Source organism: Emys orbicularis, chromosome 6 (assembly GCF_028017835.1).
Source record: "Emys orbicularis isolate rEmyOrb1 chromosome 6, rEmyOrb1.hap1, whole genome shotgun sequence".
In the NCBI taxonomy this organism is placed as follows: Eukaryota; Metazoa; Chordata; order Testudines; family Emydidae; genus Emys; species Emys orbicularis.
In genome coordinates this window covers 9770344-9791158 of record NC_088688.1, presented here as the reverse complement: position 1 = coordinate 9791158, position 20815 = coordinate 9770344, and the positions used below count along the sequence as shown (strand labels likewise).

Here is a 20815-nt window from a genome sequence, read left to right as displayed (position 1 = left end):
CCTGTACTAGAGCCTAGCCTTCTGGAGCTGGAGCCTGAACTGTGCTTTGTTCAGACTTATGAACATATCAGAGTTACGAACAACCTCCATTCCCAAGGTGTCCGTAACTGTGAGGTTCTACTGTAACTGGTAACATACCATTCTACTATACAGAAACTACAGAAGCATGAGGACTGTAGACAGACATGAAGCTACAGAGAAAACTGTTCCTGAAGAGTCACAGAAAGTAGCCTTTGGAGAAGCCTATTTGTTTGTTTGGTCAAAAAGCTAAGTGTGATCTATCCCAAATTAAAAATTAAATAGGAAATTGACTTATTTTTTTAAAAATCACATTAAGTAATGTTATACAGAAGTTAAATGTCCACTAACATTCATTAAGTCTACCAATACCTCAAAAGACAAAAGCACATCATATTCTTCAATTATACATTTTACATGTGTAATTTTGCACATCTCCAGCCTTAGTCTGGCAAAGGCAAGAATCGGATAGTAGGTATCTAAATATCATATCTTTATTCACATTTTCTAGCATGATCACCACCTAAGTGGTGTCTGGTGACTCACTGTTGGAAGGTAGCTGATTACCCACCTGGATGCAGAAGGAGGGGAGGGATAGCTCAGTGGTTTGAGCATTGGCCTGCTAAACCCATTTAGGGATCTGGGGCAAAAATCTGTCTGGGGATTGGTCCTGCTTTGAGCAGGGGGGTTGGACTAGAAGACCTCCTCAGGTCCCTTCCAACCCTGATATTCTATGATTCTAAAGCGAGAGCAGCTTGTTAGAGAGGACCGAAAGTGAGGGCTGAGTAGCCCTCAGATGAACTATGGCAGCAGCCAACCCCAAGAAAAGGCTTGGGCTAAATTTTGTCTTGCTTCATTTGGGATTTATTTTGTGACTAGACCGGGGTAGGCAACCTAAGGCACACGTGCCGAAGGCGGCACGCGAGCTGAGTTTCAGTGGCACTCTCACTGCCCTGGTCCTGGCCACCAGTCCGGGGCCTCTGCATTTTAATTTAATTTTAAATGAAGCTTCTTAAACATTTTTAAAAACCTTATTTACTTTACATATAGCAATAGTTTAGTTATATATTATAGACTTATAGAAAGAGACCTTCTAAAAACATTAAAATGTATTACTGGCACGCGAAACCTTAAATTAGAGTGAATAAATGAAGACTCGGCACACCATTTCTGAAAGGTTGCCGACCCCTGGACTAGAATTAAACCCCAGGAAGTAAACTGCACAGACTGAGTGTAGCAAGGTGAGCGCTCTCAGACCGATAATACACCAGACAGTTATACTGGCTTCAGTGCAGTCATCAGTTCATCTCCCCATCTTTATCCAACATCTACTAGAAAGAGAAAGGCCAAATCTTCCAGTGGTATAAATTAGGATAGTAACATTGAAATCAATGGAGTTAGACCATTTATACCAGTTGAGGATCTTGTCCAGGAATGCACAGTTTTTGATGTGTGTGCTATATAGATAAAAATAGTTGAGATTTGTATAAAATAATTATATACACACTAATTAGAATATATGTAGGCACATTCAAGTTACCTTGAATGTAATATTATATGCTCACTATGTTTCTCTACATTCATTTTTATCTTTACCAAAAGGTACTGATCTTTGTGTTTAACAGAAAAATACATAATGCAACATTAACCTATTCCTGTTAGTGTGACTGTGTTCATAAATAACTTAGATATAAACATTAAGAAAAACCATCAGTATTTTCTTAATAAAGTAATCTTTATATTTAGTTCATTTGAACATTTCTTCTTAACACATTTATATTCCCAGGGCAAGAGTAAAAACTAAAGTCTTGTCTTTTGGACTATGTAACAATGTACTTTCAGGAAGAGTCAAACATCATAACAAGTTTAGTGAACTTGTTATATTTAGCTTATTAGTCAAATTCTATGGGATAAAGACCAATATAAAACAAATACCCATTCAGTTATGTTAGATACTTCTTAGTTAGTAACTCTAACATGTTTTACTTACTTCAAGGTTTTCACTCTCTGCAGACTCCTTTGTTTTAGAAGTAGGAGGTGGGGAGGATACAGGAGGAAGGGGACTCGCTATGATCTGGGAACTGTAAAGTAAAGAAATAAAGCATGTGTTTTACAATTAGGATTTGGGATCACACTAACAGTAAAAAACAAAAAAACAAAAACACCATGGTGTACATTCCATTTGCAATGGATATTAACTAGATGGTACTCCATTGTTATAGGTTTCCCAATTAGCCAAATAGGCTCGACAGCTAACAATAGTGGCAACATTAATTCCTCCAGAAAATCTAAACTTAGTTATCATGTGGTTGTAAAAAAAATTAAGCATGAAAACTTCAAGCACGTGAATGATCAGAGCCTGTTTCAAGGAAGATGGTGTACGATGCTTCAGTGGTGAAGCGCTCTCACTATGCCTATTAGGAGAAGCAATGTTTCTTCTCCAGAGCAGGCCACATCATCAACATGGAGTCTTGATCAGCTCAGTTTTTGCTTTGAGGGACTTCCTTTCAAAGCACTACTGGGCTGGCCTCAAATCAGATTCATGGCAATCTCACTAGAAGAGGTGAGATGCATTCTTCACATTCCCAGTGAATTGTGATTTGCAGGCAAATCTGATTTTAGTCTGCACCTGGTTTTAGTCTGAGGCAGTAGATTTTAGCTTTTCAGTGACACTGCTCTGCCACACAGATTATTTGAAGCCAGGGAAGTGGTCTGCCTTCCTTCCTCCTTTGGGGCTCTGAAAACACCCTCTCAAGAGTAGGATATCAAAAAGAATCACCTAATTTGAATGCTTAAGTGACAAGTCAGTATTGAAATGACTACAAGGCACCTTAAGCACAGACACTAAGTGCCATAAAGTTTTCAAAAACATCTAAGTCATCTAACACTTAGGAGCTTAAGTCCCATTTTCAAAAGTGACTTGGGCACTTAAGTTCCTTTGGTGCTTTTGAAAATATAACTCCAAGAGAATTGGGCTTAAGCATTTAACAACTTGAATCTGGCTGGAAGGGCAGGGACACCGAGAGGGATACTTGACAATGCTTTATATCAGTTCAGATATAAGGATTGGAGCAGCAACTGGACAAGCACACCTGTGGGGACCTGCTTTGACAACTACAGTCAAGATGAAACCAATTGGAAGATTTAATGTGCAGGATTTAAACTTAGAGGTTTGTGCATGACTGCCGGCAATGGGACTACCTCATGCTCCACCCAATACTACTGCTCTAAGGACTAAAGTACTTCAGGAGCTTAGGGAGTTTCTGTGTGTCTCATACTAAGGAGTTGAAACGCAGGAGTGAAAATCTTGGTGGATGATATATTTAAAGAAAGGCTTTTCCTCTAGGGCAAATAGGTAGGGATCCCGGGCAACGGAGGCTGTCCTTCTGTGAAGGACTGAGAAAATATCATATGTGATGAATAATCACACAGTAATTTTCCTGTATTGCAGGGAACAGGCATTCAGAGGCCTCAGTACTTCCTTGCCTTCTATTTCTGTTTTCATAAAAAATAAGTATCCAGGACCTTTGCAAACTTACATTTTTAGACCAAGTATCATCACAACACAAAGTTTTGTGCTAGATACCCTCAGATGACTGGGTTCTTGCTAGCCAGACACATACATATTTTAAGCAAACCCAACCTATTTCCAAAAAAAACTTTCTACCAAAAATTCTCACCCAGTTCAATTACTAGCTAGATGTATTTAAAGTCAAAGAACCCAACAATTACTTTAATGTCTCAGGAATGGCACTATGAGACTTTCAACCAAAGAGACCCCATAGCAGCCTCAGAGCTTTAAGTCTTCAACATGGTAGTGACTGGAAGCATCATGAAGGTCTCATAAATAAAGCAAGAGTAGCAACCTTGCAATATAAACTTAGTATATGCCAGTGACAAAACTGGAGCATGCCTGCAAGAGAGAATCAGTATTTTACTTCTGATGCCAATATTCCTTGTGTCTTCCCTTCTCAAAGCAAAAGCCCCTTACCTGTCTATTTCTGCAGCATTTGTTCCTGATGCTGCCATACTCTCGGACATTGAACCCTGACTGTCCCTCTTATTTGGCTCTAATCCATTCTTTATGTCATCAAAATTTTCATATTTCAAGGCCTGGACCAACTGCAACAGGTACATCAACAAATCCTTGGAAAGAGATAACACAGAGGGAAAAAAATAGATACACTGAGAGATGAGCTGTTGGATGCTCAGCACTTTTGAGAATTACACCATTTATTCACAAGCCTAAATCAGGGTTTAGTGATCAGTAAAGAAATGGAAGCAGGAACTGAGTAATGGCTAGTGGAGGGTAGAAAGAGTAGTCATGAATATAACTTGGCACACAGGCGGTTTCTATTTCTTGCACTGTTTTCATTATTAAAAAGCCATAATAGCAATTTAAATACACATCTCAGGGTGTATATTTCTGTTTTAGAGTGGCTAATGTTAGTCTTCCTCATACCTTATTGTAATCAACTTCCACTATCCGTTTAATGTAGCCATGTTGGTATTTAATGAAAATTGATTAAACTATTCACTTTAATGTGTTTGACTTCCATCTATAAAAGTTGGACAGAGCCTGGGACTTGGCTAGCTAATGCTGCCTCTTCCCTTATGCATCATCATAAAAGCTAAAAAACCAACAAAGCAATATAACAGTCCCTAGATTTGAATTCTTAAGACAGGGTTTTTAATTAATTATTACCTGAGGAATTTCCCCCCTCTGATGGTCTACCAGAACCTGTTTAGTGATCTCCAATGCATGGTGCAAGGAATGTCTTTTTGGTCAAGAATATTAACGGGGGTATTACTGAGGGAGTCAGTCTTACTGTGGGTGGGGTGCTAACTAGGGGGCAATTAGTGTTCCCTATTGTGAGCTGATCAGTTTTATGGGCTGCTTTTAAGAAAATGTGTTATGTATCCAGAAGGCACAATCATGAGTGCATAAAATTCCCTATCATAAAAACAGGAGGCAGATGTAATATGCATATTAAAACTTAGATAAAAGGTTAGATTCCATTAAGTTTCCACCACTTAATGAGTGTTTTTACATGGGTTTTCAAAACGAAATCCCCCTCTATCTCAAATGTTTTATCTCATTTCTAGCTAACAGAATATCTTTCTGCACCTTCTTCCTCAAAGGAATGCAATGTCAGGACATACCTGCTATTTACAAAATAGATTGCTAGAAGTATCTGGTATACTATTCAACAATGGAGCAGTTAATTTTTAAGTGAACAGGTTAGCATCAAAACTGATCTCTTGGGTTGTGGGGAGAAAGTATGATGGTTTCAGTCTGCATGGCTGAAGACATCTAATACAGAGTATTGATTTGCATTGTGAGAAGTTTTGCTTAATAAAGCTAGAAGTTTTATTCTCTCTAAAAATGGAAACTTACATTGAACAGCTTCACAGTCAACCTTTTATTATCTTTCATAATTACCTTCCTATAAAAAGCAACAGAGGGTCCTGTGGCACCTAAAGGTGCCACAGGACCCTCTGTTGCTTTTTACAGATTCAGACTAACACGGCTACCCCTCTGATACCTTCCTATAAAAGGTAATAAATATTCAGGTAGTAGCAAACATTATGGAAACGAAACTACATTTCTCCATGTACTACATTAGGTCCTTTGATTTTCTCATAGGTGAAAGTAAAGTACACACACGGAACAATACAGTCCTTTAATACCTCATCATCTGCCTGTTGCAACCTGGCAACAGCATACCGCCGTACTGTTGGATTGGTGAAATGAGATGATAACAGTTCCAGAGAATCTTCTACATCCATTGGCTTCCATTTCCCCAGTAGCTCCAGTGCCTGCTTTGCCTCCTGGGGTAGGTCCCAGTTGACACATTTCAAGAACTTTGTCAAAGCCTAAACAAAGAAGATTAGAAAAACTGACTATTCCTAAGCAATTACAGAAATCAATGAACTGGAATATTTAAAGAGTTACATATTTTAGTTTAAGTCAAGACAAGACATAGGGACAGATTCTTACTGCAATTATATGAGCATAAACTGGGGGAATCCAATTGAAGTGAATGGCAATATTCTGGGCAACTAAACTTGTGTGACCATATACCAGTGTGAATCAGATCTGTGTTCTATTCCCAGTTATGCTACTGACTTGCTGCATGATATTGACCAAGGCACTTAATCTCATTATGCATTATTGCCCCCACATCTATAAAATGGGGGATAATTCTCACCTACCTTGTGGGGATGTTGTGAAGATTAATTCTTCAATTTTTGTAGGGCCCTCTGATGTTAGATTAAAGTGCTACAGTGCAAGAGAATGACATCTTCTGTAGCAGCAATCTCAAATTCACAATTTATTCTCCTCCCAATTAACGCACTTAATCATCACTAGAGACTATGGGGTTTACAAGCACACCAAAGGGGAAAATAAACCCTTACAATGTGCATCAATCATGGGGGAGAATATCAGGGGAAAAGGGTCTTTACAAGGTTTTACAGAACTTATTGTTGTGTTAAATAAACCTATCTTTCTGCTTGATACCACAACTTGAATAAAAAAAAAAATTGTTCGCTTTTTTAAAAAATCAGCCTGTTACCTAGAATACTAAGAATTAGGGCTGTTGATTAATCGCAGCTAACTCGCGTGATTAACTGAAAAAAATTAATCGTGCTTAATCGCAGTTTTAATTTCACTGTTAAACAATAGAATACCAATTGAAACTTATTAAATATTTTTGGATGTTTTTCTACATTTTCAAATATATTGATTTCAATTGCAACACAGAATACAAAGTGTACAGTGCTCACTTTATATTACTTTTGATTACAAATATCTGCATTGTAAAAATGACAAACAAAAGAAATAGTATTTTTCAGTCCACGTCATACAAGTACTGTAAATTGCACTTTCACGATAGAGTGCAGTACTTGTAGTGCACTCTATCGTGAAAGTGCAACATACAAATGTATATTTTTTTTGTTATATAACTGCACTCCGTAACACTCAGTCCTACTACTTGTTCAGCCAATCACTCAGAACAAGTTTGTTTACATTTACGGGAGATAAAGCTGCCCGCTTCTTATTTACAATTTCACCTGAAAGTGAGAACAGGCGTTCGCATGGCACTTTTGTAGCCGGCACTGCAAGGTAATTACGCGCCAGATATGTTAAGTATCAGAGGGGTAGCCGTGTTAGTCTGAATCTGTAAAAAGCAACAGAGGGTCCTGTGGCACCTTTAAGACTAACAGAAGTATTGGGAGCATAAGCTTTCGTGGGTAAGAACCTCACTTCTTCAGATGCAAGTAATGGAAATCTCCAGAGGCAGGTATAAATCAGTATGGAGATAACGAGGTTAGTTCAATCAGGGAGGGTGAGGTGCTCTGCTAGCAGTTGAGGTGTGAACACCAAGGGAGGAGAAACTGCTTCTGTAGTTGGATAGCCATTCACAGTCTTTGTTTAATCCTGATCTGATGGTGGCAAATTTGCAAATGAACTGGAGCTCAGCAGTTTCTCTTTGGAGTCTGGTCCTGAAGTTTTTTTGCTGTAAGATGGCTACCTTTACATCTGCTATTGTGTGGCCAGGGAGGTTGAAGTGTTCTCCTACAGGTTTTTGTATATTGCCATTCCTGATATCGGACTTGTGTCCATTTATCCTCTTGCGTAGTGACTGTCCAGTTTGGCCAATGTACATAGCAGAGGGGCATTGCTGGCACATGATGGCATATATAACATTGGTGGACGTGCAGGTGAATGAGCCGGTGATGTTGTAGCTGATCTGGTTAGGTCCTGTGATGGTGTTGCTGGTGTAGATATGTGGGCAGAGTTGGCATCGAGGTTTGTTGCATGGGTTGGTTCCTGAGTTAGAGTTGTTATGGTGCGGTGCGTGGTTGCTGGTGAGAATATGCTTAAGGTTGGCGGGTTGTCTGTGGGCGAGGACTGGCCTGCCTTCCAAGGTCTGTGAAAGTGAGGGATCATTGTCCAGGATGGGTTGTAGATCACTGATGATGCGTTGGAGAGGTTTAAGCTGAGGACTGTAGGTGATGGCCAGTGGAGTTCTGTTGGTTTCTTTTTTGGGCCTGTCTTGTAGCAGGAGGCTTCTGGGTACACATCTGGCTCTGTTGATTTGTTTCTTTATTTCCTTGTGTGGGTATCGTAGTTGGAGCAGATGCGATTGTACCTCAGTGCTTGGCTGTAGACGATGGATCGTGTGGTGTGTCCGGGGTGGAAGCTGGAGGCATGAAGGTAGGCGTAGTGGTCGGTGGGTTTTCGGTATAGGGTGGTGTTAACGTGGCCATCGCTTATTTGTACGGTGGTGTCTAGGAAGTGGACCTCCCGTGTAGATTGGTCCAGGCTGAGGTTGATGGTGGGGTGGAAGCTGTTGAAATCATGGTGGAATTCTTCCAGGGTCTCCTTCCCATGGGTCCAGATGATGAAGATGTCATCAATGTAGCGTAGGTAGAGAAGGGGCGTGAGTGGACGAGAGCTGAGGAAGCGTTGTTCCAGGTCGGCCATAAAAATGTTGGCATATTGTGGGGCCATGCGGGTGCCCATAGCGGTGCCACTGGTCTGGAGGTATATATTGTCACCAAATTTGAATTAATTGTGCGTGAGGATAAAGTCACAGAGCTCAGCAATAAGTTGTGCTGTGTCATCATCAGGGATACTGTTCCTGACAGCTTGTATTCCATCTGTGTGTGGGATGTTGGTGTAGAGAGCCTCTACATCCATGGTGGCTAGGATGGTGTTTTCTGGGAGGTCACCAATGCACTGTAGTTTTCTCAGGAAATCTGTGGTGTCACGGAGATAGCTGGGAGTGCTGGTGGCGTAGGGTCTGAGTAGGGAGTCCACATATCCAGACAGTCCTTCAGTGAGAGTGCCAATGGCCGAGATGATGGGGCGTCCAGGATTTCCAGGTTTGTGGATCTTGGGCAGTAGATAGAATAACCCCGGTCGGGGCTCTAAGGGTATGTTGATTTGTTCCTGTGTTAGTGTAGGGAGTGTCCTGAGTAGATGGTGCAGTTTCTTAGTGTATTCCTCAGTGGGATCTGAGGAAAGTGGCCTGTAGAATTTGGTATTGGAGAGTTGTCTGGCAGCCTCCTTCTGGTAGTCAGACCTGTTCATGATGACAACAGCACCTCCTTTATCAGCCTCTTTGATGATAATGTCAGGGTGGTTTCTGAGGCTGTGGATGGCATTGTGTTCTGCACGACTTAGGTTATGAGGCAAGCAATGTTGTTTTTCCACAATTTCTGCCTGTGCACGTCGGCGGAAGCATTCTATGTATAGGTCCAGACTGTCATTTCGACCCTCAGGAGGAGTCCATGTGGAGTTCCAGATATGCTAAACATTCATATGCCTCTTCATGCTTTGGCCACCATTCCAGAGGACATGCTTCCATGCTAGTGATGCTTGTTAAAAAAAAATGTGTTAATTGTGTGACTGAACTCTGAGGAGAAGAATTGTATGTCTCCTGCTCTTTGGTTTTACCCGCATTCTGCCATATATTTTGTGTTATGGTAGTCTCGGATGACGACCCAGCATATGTTGTTTGATTTAAGAACACTTTCAGAGCAGATTTGACAAAACACAAAGAAGATTCCAATATCAGATTTCTAAAGATAGCTACAGCACTAAACCCAAGGTTTAAGAATCTGAAGTGCCTTCCAAAATCTGAGAGGGACGAGATGCGGAGCATGCTTTCAGAAGTCTTAAAAGAGCAACACTCTGATGCAGAAACAACAGAACCCAAACCACCAAATAAGAAATTCAACCGTCTGTTGGTGGCATCTGACTCAGATGATGAATATGAGCATGCATTGGTCCGCACTGCTTTGGGTCATTATCGAGCAGAACCCATCATCAGCATGGACACATGTCCTCTGGAATGGTAGTAGAAGCATGAAGGGACATATCAATCTTTAGCACATCTGGCATGAAAATATCTTGCGACCCCGGCTACAACAATGCCATGTAAATGCCTGTTCTCACTTTCAAGTGACATTGTAAAGAAGCAGCAGGCAGCATTATCGCCTGCAAATGTAAACAAACTTGTTTGTCTGAGCGACTGGCTGAACAAGAAGTACAACTGAGTGGACCTGTAGGCTCTAAAGTTCTACATTGTTTTACTTTTGAACATAATTCTACATTTGTAAGTTCAACTTTCATGATAAAGAGATTGCACTAGAGTACTTGTATTAGGTGAATTGAAAAATACTATTTCTTTTGTTTTTTACAGTGCTAATATTTGTAATCAAAAATAAATATAAAGTGAGCACTGTACACTTCGTATTCTGCATTGTAATTGAAATCAATATATTTGAAAATGTAGAAAACATCCCAAAATATTTAAATTGGTATTCTATTGTTTAACAGCACGATTAATCATGCAATTAATTTTTTTAATTGCACGATTAATCATTATAATTTTTTTTTATTTGCTTAACAGCCCTACTTAGAATGTTCTTTTTCAGCCACTTAATATCCCTATGTTCCAGATCACATTGAGTGCTAGATTGTACCCTTTGCTTAAGGCACTGTAACGGGGTGGTTACCCCGCTCCTGCCCTGAAGGGCTTAAAACAGCCCTGGGGGAAAGTTGTGGCTGGGAGCTGTTAAGCTGGGCTGATTGGGAAGCAGCTGGGCCAACCCCAGTCAGGCCTCAGCTGGCCCTATATAAAAAGGCTGTGAGCCAGAGGCCAGGCAGCCTTTCTCTGCAGCGAGCTAGAAACAGCGTAACCTGAGTGGAGCAGGGCTGGGGACAGGCTGAGGAGCTGGGGAGCTCCAGCCTGGAAAGCCCCAGGCTGCGGCCTAGTAGGAGGCTAAGGGGTACTGGGGGTTGCAGAGGGCAGCCCAGGGGTAGGCCAAGGCAGCAGGTCCAAACCCAACCTTTCCTGTGATGAGTGGCTTATACTGCAGTCTGCCCCAGGGAGCGGGGGCTAGTTGGTGACTGGCAGTGGCCTTATTCTGAGGCGAGGTAGGGATAGTGGGTGGGGGTTCCCCGGGGAGGGAAGACCCTAGTACTGAGGGGTGTACTGCCAGGGGGCAGCACCCCAGATAAAAGGGCACCGGGGTCCAGGAGGGACACGGGGGCCAGAGGACAGGTGGACCACCGGCCTGCAGGGGGCGCTCCAGGATGCTGGAAGAGCTAATTCCCGGAGACAACCAGCAGGAGTCCGCTCCTCTATAGGCACAAAGAGGGAACTTCGTTCTGGTAGTTCTTGATAACAGTACACAAGCAGTTTGCAGTGTCACCTCCGAAGTATCAGTTTCCCCCCAAGCCACCACACGCAAGCTTCTCCAGAAGTAATCCCATGATCTCTGGGACACCTCTTCCCCATAGGCCTGTGGGAAATACTTCAATGAGACAATGTTGACTCAATCAACTGTCTCTTCTATTATACAAAATGCCCGCTCCCAAGGAAAAATGATGGTGTCGGGTGGCAGCAACCAGCAAGGCAGCTATAGAGATTTGTTTCAGAGTAGCAGCCGTGTTAGTCTGTATCTGCAAAAAGAACAGGAGTACTTGTGGCACCTTAGAGACTAACAAATTTATTTGAGCATACAGTTGGTATGGCTACTCCCGCCTTTTCATGTTCTCTGTATGTATAAATATCTTCTTTCTGTGTGTTCCATTCTATGCATCCGATGAAGTAGGCTGTAGCCCACGAAAGCTTATGCTCAAATAAATTCGTTAGTCTCTAAGGTGCCACAAGTACTCCTGTTCTTTTTATAGAGATTTGGCAACCCAAGGACAACTCTGCTATTTATTTATTTTTCTTTTGAAACAATCTTTTCACGTCAGGAGTCTTTAACAGAATACTGGCCAGACTCAAAGCACTGGCAACAAGGTGTTAAGGATTACTCAATGTATGGAGTTGAATGGGGAGAAGAGAGTTCAGCAAAGCACATACTTAAATGCTTTGCTGAATCAGGAATTTAGATCCTTTGCTAGAGGTCACCCAAAAATATAAACAAGTTAAGACTACGGCTTCAGCCTGGTTTATAGCTGAATACCTACCACTAAAATAACTCATCATTTTAATCTGTTACCTGTTTTAACATAGTCCAGCTACAATTTTCTGGGGCCTCACGCAAGGCAAAACAGAAAGGTACCAGTTAGAGCTAATGCAATACTATTCATTAAATAATCACTGAACAATACACTTTTTATTTTTATTTTTTGGCATTATTTGACCATCTAGTTCTAATTCACTTTCCTGTAACCTAGCCTATTATCTAGAAGGCATGCAGCTTGTGATTTGTACTATATTTGCAGAAGTTAACACCAATTGTCTTTGGTGGATTAATCCTGGCAGGCTTGGCAGAAGAGCATTTTAAAGGAACTCACTAGAGATTTTGTATTTGCCAATAGGATTTTAAAAATAGGGTCACTAGTCTTTACCAGCATAGCTGTTCCATTGTGAAAAATATCTCGACTAAATATACTTTGTCAGCTCAGAGATTCACAACTCTGAAGAGGCAGACACTTAAAAAGGCAGTCACACTAATGAAACAGAAAGATAAATTACTCAATAATAATGTACAGTGATCAGTATATATTTAATACATTTAACCTTACCTTTTCTTGATTAGTAAGATAGTATCTGAACTTCCAAACTAGATCCTGTTCCTCATATGTCAGTTGCTTTGTTGGTGGATAACTCACTATGATCTATAAAAAAAAATTTCCAGAGAATAATTTGTAATAAAAATTATACATATTGATCTTTTAAAGAAGTTGAGAGAATTTAGTGTGTGTCTCACGTGCCATACTGACCACATAGTAGAATGAAGACCTTTGTCTATCCACAAGCAGAACAGAATTGACAATTTCCCCATACTACACAAGTGATGCTCGTCAACCCTGATCTTAGATGAACCACCCATAGAGGTCAGGGTATTCATAGACCTATCAGTCCTTGGCCCTGCCGCTGAGACTGCCAAAAATGCCAATTAGTATTTGTGATGTGGATTCCTTTGCACTCAGGAGTGTAGTAAGGCTAACTCATCTCAAAGTAACCAGATGGGAATGACTTTGGCCGTTCATGAGCTGGGCCAGACAACTACCAACCTCCAAGTGAGTTCTCTTATTGACAACACATAATTTCACATTAACGAGAAATCACATATCATCTACTGTATTCCCTTCAAACTTGGCGACAGACATTGAATAAAGTCATTTAGCAAAACTGAATCTGTATACTTACAGACACCAAAGACTCAAATGAAAGTTACAAACTTACATTAAGCTGATCTCGAGTAGCTGCATTAGGCTTGAGATCATGATCAGAGGGCCCACTTCTTAAACTTCGAGCAAGTTTGTGATGTTTGCTCTCTACTAAATTCTCCTAAAAATACACAAAATAAAAGTCAGCGGTTATAAATATTTAACTCCACTGAAAATCGTCTTGAAATGCAACTGTCTAGCAGAGACTCACCAACATCCTGAATAATGTATTACATGCTTAAGTATTCATATCTAAAAACTACTCTGTCTTCTGGATTCACTGCATGCACTTTCCACAGTGAGCGGTCTTATTCCACAAACAATACCATCACTTTAGACTTAAAATGCAGTTTTATAACTATTTCTCACCTTTGGGTGAAAGGCTGTCATCAAGGCATTTGTTCAAAGTGAAAGTTATTTACACAGCACTAAGGCACTAAAGATGCTAAGGCACTAAAGATGCTAAACACTTTATGGCCAAACACCATTCTTTACAGTCTAAAGGCTCTGCGTATATTAGATGTTTTTTCCTCCAGAGTTTATTGTTAATACTGGTTCAGTTGAAGCCATAATAGCAACAGTAGAAGCAACAGTGTGAACAGGATTTCAGCTGCCAACACCATTTTCAGCACTGTGTCAATTGGACTACCTGACAGCAGTGTTAGATGGCATGGTGCTGACAATGGTGTCAACAGTAGAAGCCCCATCTACACGAGGGCTCCTGAAGTTGCTAATACCCACCCAGCTGAACTGGCATTCAAAATAATGGAATTGTTTTCTAGAACTGTATTTAGGCAATAAATACAACCAGGACAACAGAAGGAAGTGGAGTAAGAAAGGGATTTCACATAAGCAAAGTACCTGGGGCAATATTTAACTTGCCTCTCCTTAGTTTCAATATTTTCCCCCTCCTCTGCTCCCTCTTGCCTTATATCTCCACCTACTTATCTCCTTTACTAAGGTAACAATCACCCTCCTTTCTCACCTGTCTCCAAATTGCCTCCCCTTTCCTTACCACAGAAGTGTTAATAGTGTAACTCCCCCCCCCCCAATAAATGAAGGTTGGTTACTTGTAACTGGACTTTGTCAAGTTGGATTCTGCATATTCACATTCATGGGACTTATGCCAACCAGTGTAGCAGGATGATAGGCACGACTCCCAGAAGGTTCTATCAGGGTGCCCATGTGCCAACCCCCAGCCCCTCGCTCTATCATGTTCTGAGGTTGTGGGTATAAAAGGGTTATGACAGCAGTTGCTACCTCAGTCCCTTCCACTGCTAAAGCAGAACACCAAGATATTGAAATTTGGACTCCGCAGGAATGGGGAAGATATGCCGGGAGCACGAACATGCAGAGTTCATCTCGAAGAACTCCGGTTATAAGTAGCCTAACTTCACTTCTCCGCGTGTCCTCTGCATATTTCCACTCATATGTGGAAGCAGTACAGTAAATTGGATAGAGGGGTGAGAAGTTGTAGTTAAAGACTGGAGTACCGCTCTACCAAATGGAGTATCAGCCCTGGATGTCAGATCCAATGCATAATGTTTTGCAAAAGCGTGAACCAACCTTCAAGCAGCAGCTTTGCATGTATCAATAAGGGGAATATATTCTATCCAGGTAATATGCTAGTGCTCTCTTAGCAGCTAATGAATGTAATCTAGCCTTCCCTTTACCTAAATGAGGCTTTGGAAAGAATATTGGTAGACTGATAGTTTGATTTACACAAAACTCCAAAATCACCTTAGGAAGGAATTTAGGAGCCAGTCTAAGAACCACTTTGTCTTTATAAAAACTGGTATAAGGGGTCTGCCATCAATGCATGCAGTTCACTTAGTCTTCTACCAGAAAGTAACAGCTATTATAAAAGCTGTCCTCACTGAGAGACAAACAAAGAGCAGCTCACTAGAGGTTCAAATGGGTGAGCCACGAGTTGAGTGAAAACTAAATTCAAATTCCATGGTGGGACCAGATTTTGAATTGAATCTTGTCGCAAAGATACCTATGACCAGAAATCCCCAAAGGCTGAAAACATCCTGGATAACAGAATTCTTTAGAGACCATTTGTGCATCTGCAACAAATCTTTGCTCAGTTGATCTGCAATCACACTGTGTTGGGCAATTGGGTATATATTTTACTGGATATATCAATCTAAAAGTGTTATTGCCTTTTTGCATAGTTGAGAAAACCGAGCGCCTCCTTGTTCGTTCAAATAATACACTGCCAACACATTGCCCATGGCCACTTGAATTATGTCATTCCGCACCTGTGAAAGAAACGCTTTGGATTGACCTCAGTGCCAGTACATTTATATGTAAATGGGATTCTTTGTAGGTCCAAAGACCTCGAATAAACATATTGCAAAGTTGTCCCCCTCCCTCCCTACACTATCTTTGTGGAATCTGTAATTATGAACAACGAAGAAGGAGCTGGGTTGAACAAAATTCCCTTGAGGACATTCCGTGGTTTCAACCAACACGTTAGAGGAAGATACACTTTCCTCGGAACAGTGAGTACTTTTAGCATACAGTCCATAATGGGATTGAAGTTCTTTAGGATCCAGTGCTGAAGATGCCTCATTCTGAGCCTGGCATACAGAGTCACATATGTTGTGGACACCATCAGTCTTGACACAGTCAACCAAAAACCTACATTCTGAGAGGGATGTTGAAGGAGGCTGTGCCATTTATGATTAAAAACCTCTCTTCTGGAAGGAAAGTTCTTCCTTTTATAGAGTTGAGACTTGCACCACTGAATGGAATCTTTTGTGACGGGGGAGAAGAGACTTTTTCCATTTAGGAACAACCAGGAGTCCGGTAGCACCTTAAAGACTAACCGATTTATTTGGGCATAAGCTTTCGTGAGTAAAAAAAACCCACTTCTTCAGCTGCATCTAAAGAAGTGGGTTTTTTTACCCATGAAAGCTTATGCCCAAATAAATCGGTTAGTCCTTAAGGTGCCACTGGACTCCTCGTTGTTTTTGTGGATTCAGACTAACACGGCTACTCCTATGATACTTTCCATTTATGAGAAGACCTAGGGTTCCGAACACAGAACTAATAATCCAAATGGCCTTCCTTAAATCTTCGGAGGGAGCCTTCAGGAGCCAATCATCTAAGTAAGGGAAGATGAAAATTCCTTGCCTCCTCAAATACACTGTTATCGGAGCCAGGCATTTTGTAAAAACTCTGGGTGCAGTGGAAAGGCCAAAGGGTAAGACTCTGTACTGGAAATGGTGAACTAATAGAAAAACATAGGTACTTGTGATGGAGGAGTCTTAGGTCCGTACTTGCATATTTCACTAACAGAGACAGGTTCACGTCACTGCTGTGGGTGGAAGGAACTGAGGCAGCAATGAGAGCCATGCCCCTTTTATGCCCACACCCTCAGAGTATGCTCAAGTGCTAGGGTGGGGGTGAAGCTGCAGGGGCATCCTAACGGGCACTGCTATCAGGAGATTCTAAGGTCCTGCTGAACCGGTCAGCACACGTCCCATGAATGGGAATATGCAGAGGACACTTGAAGAACTAAAAATATTTGACCATCCCACCAATCCTAATAACAAACTGATAATAACTTAAAAATCTCACTACTATTTCTTGACTAGATTTACTTAAGACTTAACACACTGGCAGTAGCCACAACTTTATGCTGCAATTAAACTTACTTGAGACCATAGGAGATATAACTGTCAAGAGTTTTTCTCTGCCACTTGTAAGAACTTCACAGTGTCCCACAATGAAGTTTTGTTATGATCTGGATTGTGTTGCACAGAAAATTACTCACCATAGACAGCTGGGGATCTGGAACCTTAACAATCTCAGAGCTTGTTAAAATTGGAGATGACTCATCACCATCCTGGATAGCAACATAATTGAAAGGCACAATAAATGTCTCACAAGTTATAATGAACGTGTCTTCTGTCAGAATTTACTACTTTCCATACTCAAGAGAAAATAAAGCAATTAAACTTTCAATGGATAACCAACAAAAGGCATAAAGGATAAGAAAATATAGAAAGGAATTGTTCTAGCTAATTTTTGACAAAGTTGAGAAGATAGAAGGAAATAGGAGACCGAAGGATAAACTCCATCTATTTTTACAAATGTAGAGAGAAGTATAATTTTTAAAACTTCATCAGCATTAGCATTTTAGTGAAGAAAAAATGGATGGAAATTTTTACCAATATTATTAGCATGTATCTGTTATGGGAGTGCTTAGAAGGCCCCATTGTGTGGACAAACAATTTTCAAAAGCTGTAGCCAAAACACTTATGGACAAAATTTAAATGTCCCATCATGAAAACAAAACAGTTACTCACCTCTTGTAACTGTTGTTCTTCGAGATGTGTTGTTCATGTCCATTCCAAGCAGGTGTGTGCACGCCAGCCGGAAGATTTTCCCTTAGCAGCATCCGTAGGGTGGGCCTTGGCGCCCCCTGGAGAAGCGCCTCCATGGCACCCTATATAGGGGCCCGCCGACCCTCCACCCCCTCAGTTCCTTCTTGCCAGCACTCCGACAGAGGGGTAGGAGGGTGGGTATTGGAATGGAAATGAACAACACATCTCGAAGAACAACAGTTACAAAAAGGTGAGTAACCATTTTTTCTTCTTCGAGTGATTGTTCATGTCCATTCCAAGCAGATGACTCATAAGCCTGAGTTTAGGCAGTGGGGTCTGAGTTCGCTGCGGATTGGAGCACTGCACGGCCGAAGGCTGCATTGTCTCTGGCCTGGTGCGTGATGGCATAGTGCAACGTAAATGTGTGGACTGAGGACCACGTGGCAGCTCTGCATATTTCCTGTGTCGGGACCTGAGCCAGGAACGCCGTGGAGGAGGCCTGTGCCCTTGTGGAGTGGGCCGTGATCGGCGGGGCAGGCACCTTAGCCTGACCGTAGCATTCGCGGATGCAAGCCATGATCCATGAGGAGATACGCTGTGATGAGACAGGGAGTCCCTTCATCCTGTCAGCCACAGCAACAAAGAGTTGGGTTGATTTCCTGAACGGTTTGGTTCTTTCAATATAGAATACCAGGGCCCTGCGAATGTCCAGGGAACGCAGCCTACGCTCCGTGCCGGAGGAGGGTGGCTTAGGATAAATGTCTTGAGCGATGTGGAATTGGGAGACCACCTTCGGAAGGAACGCCGGGTGTGGCCTGAGTTGGACTTTGTCTTTGTGGAAGACAGTGTATGGAGGCTCGGACGTCAGTGCTCTGAGTTCCGACACCTCCTGGCCGAGGTGATAGCCACTAGGAATGCGACCTTATATGAGAGATATAGCAGAGAGCACGTAGCCAGGGGCTCAAAGGGGGGCCCTGTGAGGGTGGAAAGGACCAAATTGAGGTCCCAAGCCAGGGCTGGTTGTTGAGCATGCGGGAACAGTCTATCCAGGCCCTTGAGGAAGCGACAAACCAATGGGTTCGCGAAAATTGAACCACCTTCAGCTCCTGGGTGGAACGCTGAGATGGCCGCCAAGTGGACTCGAACCAAAGAGAGGGAAAGTCCTCGCTGTCTCAAATGAAGCAAGTAATCCAGGATGAGAGGGATCGGGGCGAGCAATGGAGTCTATCCCTGCTGTTCGGCCCAGATGGAGAAGCGTTTCCACTTGGCCATGTATGTGGCCTTGGTGGAGGGTTTTCTGCTACCGAGGAGGACTTGCCTAACCTGCTGTGAGCATTGCATCTCCACAGGGTTTAGCCATGGAGCATCCAGGCTGTGAGGTGGAGCGACTTCAGGTTCAGGTGGCGGAGGTGGCCCCGATCCTGTGTGATCAAGTCTGGGAGCAGGGGCAGCGTGAGGGGCGCCCGTGTGGACATGTGCAGCAGCGACGTGTACCAGTGTTGGCGCAGCCACACCGGCACTATCAGGATGACACGAGCGTGATCCCTACGGATCTTGAGGTGTACCCTGTGAACCATGGGAATCGGGGGGAAGGCGTAGAGCAGGCCGCCTTCCCACGAGAGGAGGAAGGCATCCGTTAGAGACCCTGGACTGCGCCCCATGAGGGAGCAGAAACGTCAACACTTCCTGTTGTCCCTCGAGGCAAACAGGTCTATCTGGGGATAGCCCCAGAGACGGAAGATTGAGCGTGCTACATCTCGGCGAAGGGACCACTCGTGACCATGGAACGAGCGGCTGAGGGCATCCGCCAGTCCGTTCTGCACACCCGGGAGGTAGAATGCCATCATGTGAATTGCGTTCTGTACGCAAAAGTCCCATAACGCGAGGGCTTCCCAGCACAGGGGAGAGGAGCGTGCACCCCCCTGTTTGTCAATATAGCACATCGCCGAGGTATTGTCCGTGAGGACTGCAACACACCTGCCCGCCAGGCGAGATTTGAAGGGCAGGCAGGCTAGATGCACCGCCCGTAGCTCCCTGACATTGATAATTGATCAATTGTCCTGAGATTCTCCAGATGCGCCCCCCACCCCAGATCTGACGCATCTGTTACCAAGGATAGGGATGGCTGGGGGCTGACGAAGGGTAGTCCCGTGCAAACCTCCCGCGGGTCGAGCCACCACTGGAGGGAATCTAGCACCGTTTGGGGAAGCGTCACCTTGCTGGTCGGTACACAGTCGCTAACCAGGACTGGAGAGGGCGCAGCCTGAGCCTGGCGTGGCTCACCACATAGGTGCATGCCGCCATAGGACTCATCAACTTGAGTTTCTTGCTGTGGTGGTCGGGAAACGTTGGAGACCGAGAACAATGTCGGACATGGACTGGAACCTGGACTCCGGTAGGTACGCTCTGGCTTGCGTCGAGTCCAGAACTGCCCCTATAAATTCTATCCTCTGGATAGGAGACAGGGTGGATTTGGCCTTGTTCAGCAGGAGGCCAAGCTCGAGGAAGGTCCTTCTGATGCAGACCACCTGAGCCTCCACCTGTGCCTGTATATGGGCATTGCCCACGACGAATCTGAGGTAACGCCTGTGTTGGGGAATTATTGCAATATGAAAATACACGTCCTTCAAGTCGAGGGCGGCGTACCAGTCCCTTGGATCCATGGAGGGAATGATGGAGGACAGGGAGACCATACAGAACTTGAGCTTCTTTATAAACTTGTTCAGACGCCGCAAGTCCAGAATGGGTCTGAGGCCCCCTTTCGCCTTCGGTATTAGGAAATACCGGAAGTAGAAACCCCTGCCCCTGAGTTCCTGAGGAACTTCCTCCACTGCCCCTGCGACGAGGAGGGACTGCACTTCCTGAATTAGAAGTTGCTCATGAGAGGGGTCCCTGAAGAGGGACGGGAAGGGGGGCTGGTGGGGAGGGAGGGAGGAGAACTGGATAGAATATCCCCTCTCTACCGTGCGGAACACCCAATTGTCCGATGTAATTTGGGACCATGCACGATAGAAGGGGGACAGACGTGACGAAAAGGTAGGGTTGGTAGGATCCAGAGTCCTGACCGGTAGGTCGTCCCCGACCGCACCATCAAATTTGGGCTCTAGGCCCTGACGGGGGCCGTGGCTGGCCGGAGGGCTGTTGTTGCCTCCTTCTGCCATTTCTGCTCCGCCTACGCGAGGCATCTGTGCGGTTCTGGGGCTGGTAAGGTCGCGGGGCCGGCTGCGGCCTGAATTGCCTGCATTGGGTGGCT

The 20815-nt window shown here is 43.4% G+C and overlaps 1 protein-coding gene across 1 annotated transcript in view; it reads right to left on the bottom strand.

Annotated features, from left to right (window-relative positions):
* The window catches only part of PIK3C3 (phosphatidylinositol 3-kinase catalytic subunit type 3), a 136648-nt gene that overhangs the window by 83613 nt on the left and 32220 nt on the right, over positions 1–20815 (bottom strand). The window contains exons 7-12 of the mRNA XM_065406376.1: positions 17010–17081; positions 13242–13346; positions 12578–12670; positions 5710–5895; positions 4010–4164; positions 2009–2099 (exon numbers count right to left, since the gene is read on the bottom strand). Of these exons, the coding sequence (XP_065262448.1) occupies positions 2009–2099; positions 4010–4164; positions 5710–5895; positions 12578–12670; positions 13242–13346; positions 17010–17081 (702 nt within the window). The remainder of the gene's footprint in view (positions 1–2008; positions 2100–4009; positions 4165–5709; positions 5896–12577; positions 12671–13241; positions 13347–17009; positions 17082–20815) is intronic.